Source organism: Microcaecilia unicolor, chromosome 1 (assembly GCF_901765095.1).
Source record: "Microcaecilia unicolor chromosome 1, aMicUni1.1, whole genome shotgun sequence".
NCBI lineage: Eukaryota > Metazoa > Chordata > Amphibia > Gymnophiona > Siphonopidae > Microcaecilia > Microcaecilia unicolor.
In genome coordinates, this window is record NC_044031.1 from 343,605,850 (window position 1) to 343,621,076 (window position 15,227).

Below are 15,227 nucleotides of genomic sequence, written 5' to 3' on the forward strand. Positions count from 1 at the left end.
CTGCTGTTTTTCAACCGACTGTCCAAGAGACGCACGGTCCTGACTAGAGAACTCCACCAGGGACTGCCTCTTCATACATGGGATAGAGGCCCCTGCAGGCCAAAATGACAGAACACGCATTGGTTCGCATCATCAGACAGGGCTGCCATCCCCAACAGAACACTCCCCACACCTGCTCCTCCCACGCCCGTCAGTTCAGAACCGGGACACCCAACCGCTGGGAACAGTAAGTACTGTGATCCCTTTTGCTCTCTCCTGCATTTTTTGTTTTAAATAAAGAGACTCACAGCAAAACCTCTGGTGCTCCCTTCACCCAACAGCAACCTAAAGGAATTCCTCCCAGGCAACACGGGGGAGGCAGCCAAGATACAGACACCTCAAGGGACGGTGGTTGGGGGAGGGGACCTGGAGTCCAGACTGTGCACCCCCAGGGGTGCAGGGTCAAAGTCCGAGACCCAGTGCTCCTTACTACCTTCTAAGCTCATTTTATTTTAAGCTTAGGCAAGCTCAAACACTGTTCCATTGTGGGGGGGGTTTCATTTTTGACAAATGTAGCCAAACAAGGCGCACCCAGACAGAACCAAAACCAACAAAGAGGGCGGCACAGACCACCTACTTCTGCTGGGAGACTGAGAAATATTGAGGTGGAGGGTTGCACAGTCCCTTTTGTAAGATCACTAATCAGTAGTTCTCAGTCTCCCTCTGCTGGTAGGCGTGCATATCAGGAATGGCCTGGAGTAGACAATAAGGAAAGAACAAAATTACTAAGCATTTACATAGGCATTGATTAATGAGACAAAGCCAACATAGTAACATAGTAGATGACGGCAGAAAAAGACCTGCACGGTCCATCCAGTCTGCCCAACAAGATAAACTCATATGTGCTACTTTTTGTGTATACCCTACCTTGATTTGTACCTGTCCTCTTCAGGGCACAGACCGTACAAGTCTGCCCAGCATTTTCCCCGCCTCCCAACCACCAGCCCCGGCACAGACCGTACAAGTCTGCCCAGCACTATCCCCGCCTCCCAACCACCAGCCCCGCCTCCCACCACTGGCTCTGCCACCCAATCTCGGCTAAGCTCCTGAGGATCCATTCCTTTTGAATAGGATTCCTTCATGTTTATCCCACGCATGTTTGAATTCCATTACTGTTTTCATTTCCACCACCTCCCACAGGAGGGCATTCCAAGCATCCACCACTCTCTCCGTGAAGAAATACTTCCTGACATTTTTCTTGAGTCTGCCCCCCTTCAATCTCATTTTATGTCCTCTCGTTCTACTGCCTTCCCCTCTCCGGAAGCTAGCATGTGGGTCTGTTTTTATTCTTAAGGAAGCGGTGAGCGTGGGGATATATTTGAAGGGTTTGATATCTTTTACTATGTTATGCTTTGGATAAAGAGTTCTGAGGAGAAGGTGGGGGGGGGGGGGGGGTTTATACGTGTTAATTTTATGGTTCCTATATCTGTTTGGCTCTATATGCCTTGGAAAATGATTTAGGGCCTTATATATGCTAGCACAAGCTTCTGTTTAGTGGGAGCTGACTGGGTAACATAGGTCCTCTCTGGCAAATAGTATTATAGTACTGCAGCCTGTAAAATTTCTGGAGCTGTAGGACTTGGGGACAGTGAAGTCTTCGTTTTTTGTATAAAAAGTAATGGATGATAGGAAACACTTTGGGGGTAGAGTGGCGGGCGGGGGGACAGTTCCTTTTAAGGGGGTTGTAACACTGAGTGTTCTTGGGAAGCAGAGGGGGGAGGGGGGCATGGGTAGGTAGAGGGGTTGGTGTGTAAGTTGTGTGTGTGTGGGTGGTATTCAATGAATGTATGGGTCGGGGGAGTGGGGAGGGGTGGAGGGGAGGTAGGGGGGATATACATGGTGCAGTTCTTTGGTGGGAGGGGTTCTTCTGGAGATGGGGAGGTTTCGAGTGTTATGCCAAGGGAATTGAGGAAGGGGGTGGTGAGCTGGGACACTACTCCTGGAATGAGTGTTAGCCTGCAACACGTCTGGAATCTTTTTGATACATGAGTAATTTAAGATTTGGGTCAATGAATGTTGACGGGCTTCACTCTCCGGTAAAACGTACCAAGGTTTTGTCTTTCTGCTATAAAATGAAGTTGGATGTGTTATTTCTACAGGAGATGCACCTTACACAAGGGGAGCATCAAAAATTAAAGCGAGGATGGGTGGGAGAGATAGTTTCCTCCTCTTTCAATAGCAGACAGAGAGGAGGGGTGGCTATTCTGTTCCATAAAAAGCACCATGTGAGTATGCACAAATTGATTCAGGATGTGGAGGGTCGGTTTGTTATTTGGTTGGGGGAGGTCATGGGGCAGAAGGTAGCTCTCTGTTCTGTATATGCACTTAATGTATACTCACACACTTTTTTTTCAGGTAACATTGCACAGCTGGTGGTGGCTAGTGGATACCAGCTTATAGTAGGAGGAGATTTTAATATAACGGTAGACCCTTTAATAGATTGTAAACCACCAAAGCCAAGAGTTTCTAGATGGGAGGGGAAGGGGGTAAATCTTTTGATGCGTGAGTTGGGATTGTTAGATATCTGGAGGATACTAAATCCAGAATAGCACGATTATACTTTCTTTTCGCAGGTGCATGGTGTGCATGCAAGGCTGGATTATTTGCTGCTGGACCCTTCTCTCCTTTCACGGGTGGTGGCTGTCGATATTGTGGACAGTGCGTTGTCTGACCACTGTCTGGTGTGGGTAGACATGAGATGGAGAAGGGGGGGGACTAGGTTATGGCGTATGAATTGTACTTTGTATTTGGACAACGAGTTTCACGTGTTCTTGTTGCGCGCGTGGGATAAATATATTTTAGATAATGATCCGGAGTCTGTGGATCCTATCACTTACTGGGAAGCTGGTAAAGCAATGTTACGGGGGCACATTCTGGCATACGTGGAAAGAACTCGTAGGGAAAGAGGGGCAGCTGGTTACTCTGTCGCACCAGCTACAAAGTATGAGGGATAAGCATATTTATATGAGAGACGAGGAGGCACGAAGAGATTATTATTCTATGCGTAGGAAGCTTAATGATCTTCTAAATGAAAGAGCAGTGCAGGATATTAATTTGTATAAGTATAACCTCTACAGATGGGGGAATAAAGCAGGGAAGTTGTTGGCTGCCTTAGTTAGGAATAGGGGGGCAAAAAAGGTCATCACTAAGGTTAAATCACAAGAGGGCAGGGTGGAAACACCAGTGGAGGGAATACAAACTGAGTTTGTGAAGTTCTATAAGGCATTGTATGATAGAGGGGAAACAGATAGGGGCCAGAGGGAGAAAACGTTTTTCAGGGTTTGTCTCTGCCTCAGCTTACACAGGAGCAGAGGGATGTTCTGAATGCCCCTCTGTCGGGGGTAGAGATAAGTCAGGCGATTAAGCGTATGAAGTTAGCAAAGGCACCAGGACCTGATGGGTTGGGGACCGAGTTTTATAAGATTCTGGGTGCGAAGATCTGTCGTCCTTTTCAGGAGTTGTGCCATCATTTGTGCATGGAGAGGCAGGAGATGGATTGACGCATTCTCACATAGTAGTGCTCCCTAAGCCTGGGAGAGATATGGAACTGCTGGGGTCCTATCGCCCGATATCACTTTTAAATCAAGACATTAAGTTGTTTGCGAATGTTTTAGCTCACCGCCTGGGGAAAATATTACCTACCCTAATCCATACGGACCAAGCGGTTTTTGTGCCAGGCAGGTATGCTTCTTCTAATGTACTCTGGGCCTTGATGGTCCTGCAGAGACTGGGAGAGGTTCCAGGGGACACTATTATTACGAGTTTGGACGCGGAGAAGGCCTTTGATAAGATCTTGTGGGATTATCTGTTCTGGGTCCTTCCGCAGTACATGGATTTAGTCAAGTAAAATCTTGCCTCACCATCCACTACATTTTTTTGAAGGGGTGAATAAACATGTAGATAAACATGAGCCAGTCGATACTGTGTATCTGGATTTTCAGAAGTACCTCATATGAAAGCCTCCAGAGGAAATAAGAAAGTCATGGGATAGGAGGTAATGTCCTATTGTGGATTAAGAACTGATGAAAAGATAAAAAACAATGTTAAATGGTCAGTATTCTCAATGGAGAAGGGTAGATTTGCTGATGACAAAGTTATTCAAAGTTGTTAAATCACAAGAGGCTTGTGAAAAACTGCAAGAGGACCTTACAAGATTGGGCATCCAAATGGCAAATGACATTTAATGTGAGCAAGTGCAAAGTGATGCATGTGGGAAAAAGGAACCCAAACTACAGCGACATGATGCAAGGCTCCATTATAAGCAGTCACCGCCCAGGAAAATGAATCTAGGTGTCATAGTTGATAACACATTGAAATCCTCTGCTCAGTGTACAGCAGCAGCAGCTAAGAAAGCACCTCGTATAATGTGTATAATTCTGGTCACTGCATCTTAAAAGATATAGCAGAATTAGAAAATGTACAGAGAAGGGCAATGAAAATGATAAAGTGGATGGGACCACTTCCCTATGAGGAAAGGCTAAAGCAGCTAGAGCTCTTCAGCTTGGAGAAGAGACTGCTGAGGGGAGATACGATAGAGGTCTATAAAATACTGAGTGGAGTGAAACGGGTAGATATGAATCTCATTTACACTTCAAAAATACAAAGACTAGGGGGCACACAAGGAACACAATGAAGCTATTAAGTAGTAAATTTAAAACAAACCCGAGAAAATATTTCTTTACTCAACGTCTAACACTCTGGAATTCATTGCCAGAGAATGTGATAAAAGCAGTTAACTTAGCAAGGTTTAAAAAAGGTTTGGATAATTTCCTGAACTCCACAAGCCATTAATGAAGATGGACTTGGGAAAATCCACTGCATATTTCTAGGATAAGCAACAAAATCTGTTTTACTGTTTTGGGATCTTGCCAGGTAGTTGTGACCTGGATTGGGTATTGCTGGAAACAGGACAGTGGGCTTGATGGACCTTCGGTCTGTCCCAGTATGGCAACGCTTATGTTCAAATCCCACTACTGCTCCCTGTAATCTTGGGCATGTTATTTAACCCTCCATTGCCTCAGGTACAAACAGATTATAATCCCTCGGGGCCTAGGAAATACTTACTGTACCTGAATGTTAACTAACCTTGAGCTATAACTGAAAGACATGAGAGGAGTGGCCTAGTGGTTAGGGTGGTGGACTCTAGTCCTGGGTAACTGAGTTTGATTCCCACTTCAGGAACAGGCAGCTCCTTGTGACTCTGGGCAAGTCACTTAACCTTCCATGGCCCCAGGTACAAATCAGTACCTAAGCCGCATTGAGCCTGCCATGAGTGGGAAAGCGCGGGGTACAAATAAAAAAAATAGAATAAAATTCAAAATTCCTTTAGTCAGATTAATGGCAATATGAAAATCATTAGTTTTAAAAGGGAAACAGTTTCCAAAGTCAAAGTTTTGTACACTTTTAGTAAAACCAAGAACTTACTTGCACCATTCTAAGCTCCTCAGCAATGGCTTCATAAGCTTGTTCATTCATCTCAGGTGGAACTGGCTCATTTAAAATATCCTCCATTGGCTCCCCTGAAGTTGGGGTATTCATATAGCCATTCTGCAGAATTTCTGGGCTTAGTCGTGGCACTAGACGAGACCTCAGGTTGTAAGCCTTTGTTGGAGTGGTCAAGTTCTGTTCAAGAGTCAATGTATAAGATATTCAGATGCACGTTTTGCAGATATTTTGCATTAGTCTTTCTGAACTTATATGTACCTTTAAAATAGAATGTTATTTATGTTTTAAATAGCATTCTCAAACCAAGTAAGTATGCTGTGTAGTTACCAATAGGGTTTTGAAGTTTGATCAAACAAAAGGTCATGGAAACCCAAAGTGAGAACAGACCAGCTGTATCAAATGCAGCTGTGATTCACTACTTGTGGTACACAAAATTCTTGAGCCCACTAAGTGACTATGAGGCTCGTTTTCAAAGGACAAGACTTACATAGTAACCTATGGAACTTTGTAAGTTAAAGTGTTTTGAAAATGAGCCCCAATGTGAATTTCTCAAAAGGCCATCAAAACCGATCATGGCAACAACAAAGCCATTTTAATGCAACAGAATTACCTTGCTCAAAATTGCAATCACTGATGATCTTCAGACACTATTAGAGTTGCCACCAGCATCATTCTAAGCAATTTTTACTTTTCTGAACTAGTAGTTCAAAACAGTATTTCTCCTTGCTATGTTTTATTTATTTATTTATTTATGGCATTTATATCCCACAATGTTCCCGCCCACGGGCAGGCTCAATGTGGCGTACAATAGTTATTAAAACAAACAATAGTACAAAGTACAGCATACAGGTCACAGGAGAGAAAGAGGGAAAGAGAAATAACTGAGGAGGGAAAGGGAGAGAGGAGAGGGTGATCATGTATCACTGAGAAAGTCGTGGATCAGAAGGATGTGGCGCCAGACAGGCTCACAGCATATGCTCTGCCAAAAAGGAAGGTCTTGAGTCGCTTATTGAAGGTTGGGTAACCTGGAGTGAACTACTAATTCTAAAATTATCCCGATTTGTTTGTTTTCTACCTCATGAAAGATGTGAACCTCTCTCATAAGCTAGGGTATGTTCAGTACAGTCTAAATCTCTCAGATATACTGCTAGTACCTATCTTAATTCTTGCACTATGCCACAATTTCTTTTAGAGTTGATAGGGTGTAATATGCACAAGCAACATTAAAAATGCATTTGGAAGTTCTTGATCAAGCTGGTGGCACCAAACAATTTGAACTATTTTTCTGCTATATTTTATTAGTCTCTGATTGCATTTCTACATACTCAAGTAACTTCCTTCTCTCCATATGTTGTATAGAATAATCACTAGGTAGTGGCACTTCTATTAGCAAAGCTATTCTTTTATTTTTATCCATTATGTCCAGTTTCTTGTTTTGGAATTTTTTTTTTTAATCAGCTGGACTGGAAAAAAATGTCCCAGGTAATCAAAATTTCTTCATTTTCTACACTTGTCCAAAAAAAAATAAAAAAAGCACTATATACAGGTGAGCTGCTACAGACACACCTTGGACCTAGCCTGTGAAATGAGAAATGGCAACTACCTGAACCTTGAGGGAGCCAACCTCTTGTGGAAACTCCTCTGAAGAAACTTAAGAATAAAAAGTTCCTAAGCCTTACATGCCTCCTTGAACAGGTGCTAAATCTGCACGTAAGTCAGGTGGAGGCTTAAGTCATTCAACAGCGTGGAAATTACTGCTGGGGAATATCATGTTAATTAAATGTGCCCTTTCAAGGGCCAAACCATATGACAAAATGGAGAAGGGTCTTCCATTTGCACTGGATCCTGGTGCAAGAGCCCTTGCTTGAGAGGGAGTCAAGACTCCCAGGATGTCAGTCTCACCAGTTCCATGTACTACAGACAATTTGGAACTACCAGGACTTCCATCAAAAGATAGTCTTCTACAGTCCTAAGCACTGATCTTATGAGGGGCCAAGGCAAGGAGGCAAATAGCAGATAGTCCATTGGACAAGCATGAATGAGAGCACTGTATATCTGGCACACTTGGTGTCTTCATGCATTGCCACCAAATCCTTTTAAGGACTTCCCACAGATCCAGTACTTTCCAGAAAGCCACTAGACAGCTTCCTCACAGATCCAGTACTTTCTGGAAAGCCACTGGACTGAGCTCCCATTCTCCAGGGTCCAGAAGAACTAAGGAATTTAAACCACCACTTTGCTACTTTTTCTACCTCCAATTATGCATTCCCCCTCTTTATATTCACTTAAGCAGTATATATATAGATGGTGGTAACATTTTAATCATTTATTTTTTTAATAGTATACAGATTTGGAGACTATCACTCCCATTTTCACTGATCAGCCTCCATCTCTCAATAATGTATCTTTTATATGTGTTCTTTATGTGGTGGTATAATCCACTAACACAAAGAATAGAGGACACCACCCTATTACTGAGATAAGACGGTAACTTCTTACTTCATTACGTATCATCATATTTGTGTGTATTTATTGTTAACATGTTGATCTTAGTTATCAAGGTGTCATTTTAGTCTTTTTTTTTTGGATTTCTATATGTATGCTTATAATTATGTTTTTAGTTACGATTACCATTTTATGCACATAGTTTACTTTGTCCAAGTTTGTATATGGATGTATTTACTGTTTATATTGTTTTTAATAGACCGCTGCAGGCGATCCACTGAACCATGGCTAATGTTGATTTCCTCATTAAAGTTTGGCTACACATGCACTCTTGGAAGCTCATTGTGCTTTTTTTGACTTCTGCACCTTGGATTCTCTCTCCATTGTTGCTAGCATTATATATCTACCACACTTTGCGTTCTCATGCATTGCCATCAAACCCAAAGGGCTTCACCACTGATACACTACTTTCTAGAAAGCCACCTGGACTGAGCTCCCATTCTCCAGGGTTCAGAAGTTTTCAGCTGTGAAGAACAAATGGCCTAGACATTCTCTATCCCTGCTATATGAGCCACTGACAACTGGCAAAGGTACCACTCCACTCAGTAGAGGAGATGACTTGCCTCCTGTGCCACCAACATAGTATGTCTCCTCCCCCCCCCCCCCCCCCCTGCCCACCCACACTTTTTGCCTGACTCAGGCCACAGTGGTAGCATTGTCAGAGAAAACTGCACTGTATTGCTTCAGACCAAGAGCAAGAATTGGAAGAGGCCTGATTACTCGAGTCTCCAGTCTGTTTATGGTTCACAGGGCCTGAGCTATTTATCCCAGGTAATGTGCTCCCCAGCCTCAAACAAACACTCATATCTAAGGCAATTACTTCCCAGACAGGTGGCTCCAAATCTTTCCCTGCTAAAGTGGTTTAAGAGGGAAATCCACCACAACAGAATTTCCTGGGCCTGTTGTGGAAGTGGAAAATGTACAAAACACTGCCAACTGAAAGAGGTCACATTTATTAGAATTTATATCCCATACAAACTACAAATCTAGGTGATTTACAACGAAAACATAACATAATTATGAAGACTTGCCCATAAGAACCATTACCGAGACAGCTGCCACAGCCCCTAGCACCTGAAGATGATGAACTCTGAGATCTCCAAGAAAAGACAAAACTTAGGTGTGCAACTTGATTATCCTCCCCCTGCATGATGAAGACATGGCTCACCTTTGTATCAAAATGAGCCCCCAAAACACTAAAGAGCCCTCCTGAGTGGGCTAATCTGAGGACTGAAGAGCCACCCTCATCCTTTGTGTCAAGTGGATACGAGTTTGCCTTTATTATATTTCACCACCCACCCCAGCCCCGCAGGACAACCCCAGAGGCTTGCAAAACATCCCTCTGACTTGGCTCAAATCATCAGTTATTTATTTAAGTGCATTTTTACCCCGCATTTTCCCACAAGAGCAGGTGCAATGTGGCTTACATTAATTTAAGAGGATACAATACATAGATGGCACAGTTATCCAGATAAGGATAGACCATGATACACTGTTGCTGCAGAAAAGCTACAATTCTCACTATTACCTTGGAAGAGTGTCCAAGGACCTTTAGCCAACCTGAACAGCACGGTCATGAACTAAATGCTTACTCAGAGTATAGAGCCAAATGACCTTCTCGCCAGATAGTATGGAAGTAGGCCTTCAACAAGTCCAGGTCTCCCTGTGGAGCAAGACACTCAAGTTCAAGAATGAATTGAAATAACGATCACAGCTCTGCTCCATTAATATCACAGTTTCAAGGAGTAACTGTAGTGGCCAAGTACCCAGAGGAGTTTGTTCACTCCTGGTACAGTTTTAAAGCGTAAATGTAGTGGACAGTGTCAATGTTGTAGGCATCTGCTCACAGGAATCACCTTGGTCCCTGAGGGACAGCCACCATCACACCCATGATGGGCCCATGAACTGCCAAACCCTAAAGTACCTGCTACCACACCCCCTGCAGTAACAGCCGGGCTTCAGGTTGCCTGATATGGTGGCCTGTGCTCCCTATACACTCACCACTCTACTCAGCTGCTTTCTGATGCACTCCTTATTGACTACCACTTATGATTCTGAGGCTCTTTAGTTAAACAGTGATCAGAAAAGCATGGGAAAACCAGATGAATAAAACAGCTCAGACTGGGGGAAGGAAGGCAAGAAGAAAGGGGCACAGACAAGGAGTCCACAGTGGAAGCAGAGGTGATCCCTTTTCCCCCTGCAGTCACCTGGGAGACTTTGAACAAGTCTATCATGAGTACTAACCAACCAGCATGTGCCACCATCTGCTGCAGACAGAATACTGGCAAATGTCCTGGATGCACAGCCTCTTAAACAATGTGATTGTGTTACTGGAAGGCTGTTTCCATCTGTTGGCAGGGTAAGAAAACGCATGTATCTGGATTAGCCTGGCAGGATAAGCAAGACTGCAAAGACGATTGTAATTTATTTATTTATTGCCAAGCTACCATCAGCAACACCTCATCCTAAACATCAAGGATTGCATCATCTGTCCACACATATAAACCCAAGTAAAATGGGCACACATCTTTGAGACAGAAAAATACAGTGGGGGAAATAAGTATTTGATCCCTTGCTGATTTTGTAAGTTTGCCCACTGACAAAGACATGAGCAGCCCATAATTGAAGGGTAGGTTATTGGTAACAGTGAGAGATAGCACATCACAAATTAAATCCGGAAAATCACATTGTGGAAAGTATATGAATTTATTTGCATTCTGCAGAGGGAAATAAGTATTTGATCCCCCACCAACCAGTAAGAGATCTGGCCCCTACAGACCAGGTAGATGCTCCAAATCAACTCGTTACCTGCATGACAGACAGCTGTCGGCAATGGTCACCTGTATGAAAGACACCTGTCCACAGACTCAGTGAATCAGTCAGACTCTAACCTCTACAAAATGGCCAAGAGCAAGGAGCTGTCTAAGGATGTCAGGGACAAGATCATACACCTGCACAAGGCTGGAATGGGCTACAAAACCATCAGTAAGACGCTGGGCGAGAAGGAGACAACTGTTGGTGCCATAGTAAGAAAATGGAAGAAGTACAAAATGACTGTCAATCGACAAAGATCTGGGGCTCCACGCAAAATCTCACCTCGTGGGGTATCCTTGATCATGAGGAAGGTTAGAAATCAGCCTACAACTACAAGGGGGGAACTTGTCAATGATCTCAAGGCAGCTGGGACCACTGTCACCACGAAAACCATTGGTAACACATTACGACATAACGGATTGCAATCCTGCAGTGCCCGCAAGGTCCCCCTGCTCCGGAAGGCACATGTGACGGCCCGTCTGAAGTTTGCCAGTGAACACCTGGATGATGCTGAGAGTGATTGGGAGAAGGTGCTGTGGTCAGATGAGACAAAAATTGAGCTCTTTGGCATGAACTCAACTCGCCGTGTTTGGAGGAAGAGAAATGCTGCCTATGACCCAAAGAACACCGTCCCCACTGTCAAGCATGGAGGTGGAAATGTTATGTTTTGGGGGTGTTTCTCTGCTAAGGGCACAGGACTACTTCACCGCATCAATGGGAGAATGGATGGGGCCATGTACCGTACAATTCTGAGTGACAACCTCCTTCCCTCCACCAGGGCCTTAAAAATGGGTCGTGGCTGGGTCTTCCAGCACGACAATGACCCAAAACATACAGCCAAGGCAACAAAGGAGTGGCTCAGGAAGAAGCACATTAGGGTCATGGAGTGGCCTAGCCAGTCACCAGACCTTAATCCCATTGAAAACTTATGGAGGGAGCTGAAGCTGCGAGTTGCCAAGCGACAGCCCAGAACTCTTAATGATTTAGAGATGATCTGCAAAGAGGAGTGGACCAAAATTCCTCCTGACATGTGTGCAAACCTCATCATCAACTACAGAAGACGTCTGACCGCTGTGCTTGCCAACAAGGGTTTTGCCACCAAGTATTAAGTCTTGTTTGCCAGAGGGATCAAATACTTATTTCCCTCTGCAGAATGCAAATAAATTCATATACTTTCCACAATGTGATTTTCCGGATTTAATTTGTGATGTGCTATCTCTCACTGTTACCAATAACCTACCCTTCAATTATGGGCTGCTCATGTCTTTGTCAGTGGGCAAACTTACAAAATCAGCAAGGGATCAAATACTTATTTCCCCCACTGTATATATAGCTATACCGATTTTTTTTTTTTTTTTTTTTGCTAGTTGGACAAGAAACATGAGGAGACTCTGGTAGCTCTGACAGGATGTCTTCATTAGGCACAAAGAGGGCTAGTAAGTAATAGATGGTATCAGCTTTCTTCAAGTGGTGATGGAAAAATGTTTTTTCCAGTGAGATTAGAAATTAATATACATTGCTGGCCTGAAACTATGGAAAAGCTTACCTACCAACATGAGATCTATTAAAAACAGAGGGTTTTTATTTCAACAAGCATTTGATGGTATTTAATTTTCCTTTCTGGGCATATATTAACAGCAATTTAAGTGATTCAATGTTTGTTTTTACAGCTTGTCTGAACTTTATTGTGTATGTTTTACACATCTCGCCTAAGATGTTAGACAGAGTGGGCTATACATTTTAAAAATTATTGCCAAAATGAATAATTCAGAATTAATAATGCAAGCCCAGATTGCTGAGTTGATAAAAATTACCTTTTGGCAATTATATTGGATTCATGATTTGTAATAATGGATCGTGACAGTAATTATGGGTGTATCAAATATTGCAATGCGTATTATATATTGAGGTCCAGAAAAGGCCACTCTAGATTTTAGCTGGTGTGAAGCACAGCTGCTCATATTTTAAAGGGACTTAAGCTTTCACATATAATCATGATGGTGGCCCAGGCTACTAAGGATACAAAAATTTATGTTCCAGAGAGGAGTATATGATCCTTACAGAAACAACTCATTCTCTTCCTGCCAACTGACAAAATAAGCATATACATGGGTGTGTGCTGTCACGTCTGTGGCCGTGACCACCCTCAGCCTTACCTTGTTTCTGGGGGTCAGCTTCTGAACTGGCTCCTGTCTGTCCTGTCTGAGCTAGCTCTGCCTCTGTATGCTGGCTGCTTCCAGCATAGCTCTAATGGCTTCACTACACACTGCACCTGTGGGTGTTGCTGAGTTAGCTCTAGCTCTGCCTATGTATGCTTTCCTGCCTGGCCAGCTTCCAAGATGGCTCCTGTCTGTCTGTCTTTCCTATGTGCTCCAAGCCTCTCTCTGGTAGCAGTGTGTTCCCTGCTCCTGTCCTGCAGTGGATGACATCATCAGGGACAGCCTTCATAAGGAAGTGCTGTGCTAGCATTCAGGTTAGTTAGTGTTCTGCTGCACTACTGCTTAGCCTCTCTCTGGGTTCTGGCCCAGCTTCTCTTTGTGTCTGTGGACTGATAGTCCTTCTGTGTGGGCTCGGCCCTTCTGTTTGTGTCTGTGGACTGCTAGTCCTTCCGTGGGGGGCTCTGCCCTGCTACTCTGTGTCTGTGGACTGCTTGTCCTTCTACTCCCTTGCTCTGTGTTTGGAGTCTGAAGCCTTCAGCCACTCTCCCTCGGTTTGTGGTGGGAGTCTGTAGCTTCAGCCTGACTCTGCTAGTTCCTGGTGTATTCTATTGTCTGCTGCCTGTCTCTGACTAGTGCCTAAACCCTGCCTGAACCCCGATACTCTCTGCTTGCTGCTTGTCTCTATTGCCTGAACCGAGATATACTCTTTTGCCTGCTGCCAGCCCTAAGACTCTGTTAGTTCCTGGTTACTCCTTCTGTTTGCATGACGAGTTTGACTCCTGCTTGTTCCTGACTTTCCTCTCTTGTTGCCAACCCTGACCTCTGCCGGTTCCTGTCGAACCCTGCTTCTGCCTAGGTAGGGCGTTTACCCTGAGGGTTTATCCTGAACCCTGCCTCTGCCTAGCTAGGGCGTTTACCCTGAGTGCCTATCCTGAACCCTGCTTGTATATCCTGAGGGTATATCCTGAACCCTGCTTCTGCCTAGCTAGGGCGTTTACCCTGAGTGTATATCCTGAACCCTGCTTGTATATCCTGTGGACAACCTGAATCCTGTCTCTGTCTAGCTAGTGTGTATTTCCTGGGTGTTTATCCTGTATCCTGCCTCTACCTAGCTAGTGGGTTTACCCTGTGGGTATTCCCTGAACCCCGTTCTGCCTAGCTTGCTGCGTGCCCTAGTCCTTGCTCCTGTTACGCTTTTGTTCGTCTTGTCTTCCTGGTCTGTCTTGTGTTCCTTGCTAGTGGCAGCACAGCAGCTTTCAGTCTGAGTCTAGTAGTTAGTCTAGCTTCCTCGTGTTCCCTGACCCAGGGTGGGTCCTCTGGATCTCCAGTTCCGGCCTTGTCCTGCAAGTCCTGCCGGCCACCCGCATGCTGGAGCTCAACTCCAGGGGAACGGTGGTCAAGTGCAGGTGAAGCTGTTCCTGTTCTGCCGGTTCCAATTGCCTGCCTCAGTCCCGACTCCAGTCCAGAGATCCAGCCCTGTCCTTCCATGTATCCAGTTCCAGGGTGGTCTTGCCTGCCACTGCCGCTCCTCGGCAGTGGTCCAAGGGCTCACATATTCCGGTTCTGCCTTGAGGGCCTGACATGTGCATTATTAGTAGTAGGTACAGAGCCGAGTAACTCCACACCAAAAAATAAAAAAATTAAAAATGCTATGAGTGCATAATTAAATAGAAAACCTTGTAAGACATGGTTATTTAGAGCTTTTTCGTAGGTTGAATCCTAAGTAGATGAAGAGAGCAGTGGAGCAGGCAGAGTCTGAGGTATGAGACAGGAGGTATGGAGGTTGTTTTAATGTTTTCACAGTGTTTAAATTTAATGTTGCCTTGCAAGATCTGACATCTAAAAAAAATGCAAATACAGAAGTGACACCTGTTCCTGATGAATTTCTAGCTTAACTTTCTATTAAAATGCAACAAGATGGGTTACTAAAATTAAACGCTTAATTTTTGTATAATGCACATTATGGGGCTCATTTTCAAAACAAAAAAAACATTTTAAAAAATGGCACAACACGCAGATAAACGTCTTTCTAGCAGAAAAACGTCTAAAGCATATAATCAACCCAAGCAAAAAAACGGCCCAAGTCCACTAGCCGCCAAAAAGATGACTTTCCCAGAAGGGGTGTTTCGTGGGCGGTGTTACGTGATGAATGTTTATTGCCAATAATGGATAGCAAAACAACTTCCTGGGAACAGAAAGAAAGACACCCGGGATTAGACCTTTAATAGCATCTAGGGTAAGGCAAAACCTGTCTTTAGACTAATT

At 44.1% G+C, this 15,227-nt stretch overlaps 1 protein-coding gene across 1 annotated transcript in view; it reads right to left on the reverse strand.

The window, feature by feature from the left end:
- KIF15 (kinesin family member 15) overlaps window positions 1–15,227 on the reverse strand; it is a 1,036,090-nt gene that overhangs the window by 545,527 nt on the left and 475,336 nt on the right. Inside the window, 1 exon segment of the mRNA XM_030209299.1 lies at window positions 5,464–5,661. Coding sequence (XP_030065159.1) covers window positions 5,464–5,661 — 198 coding nt within the window.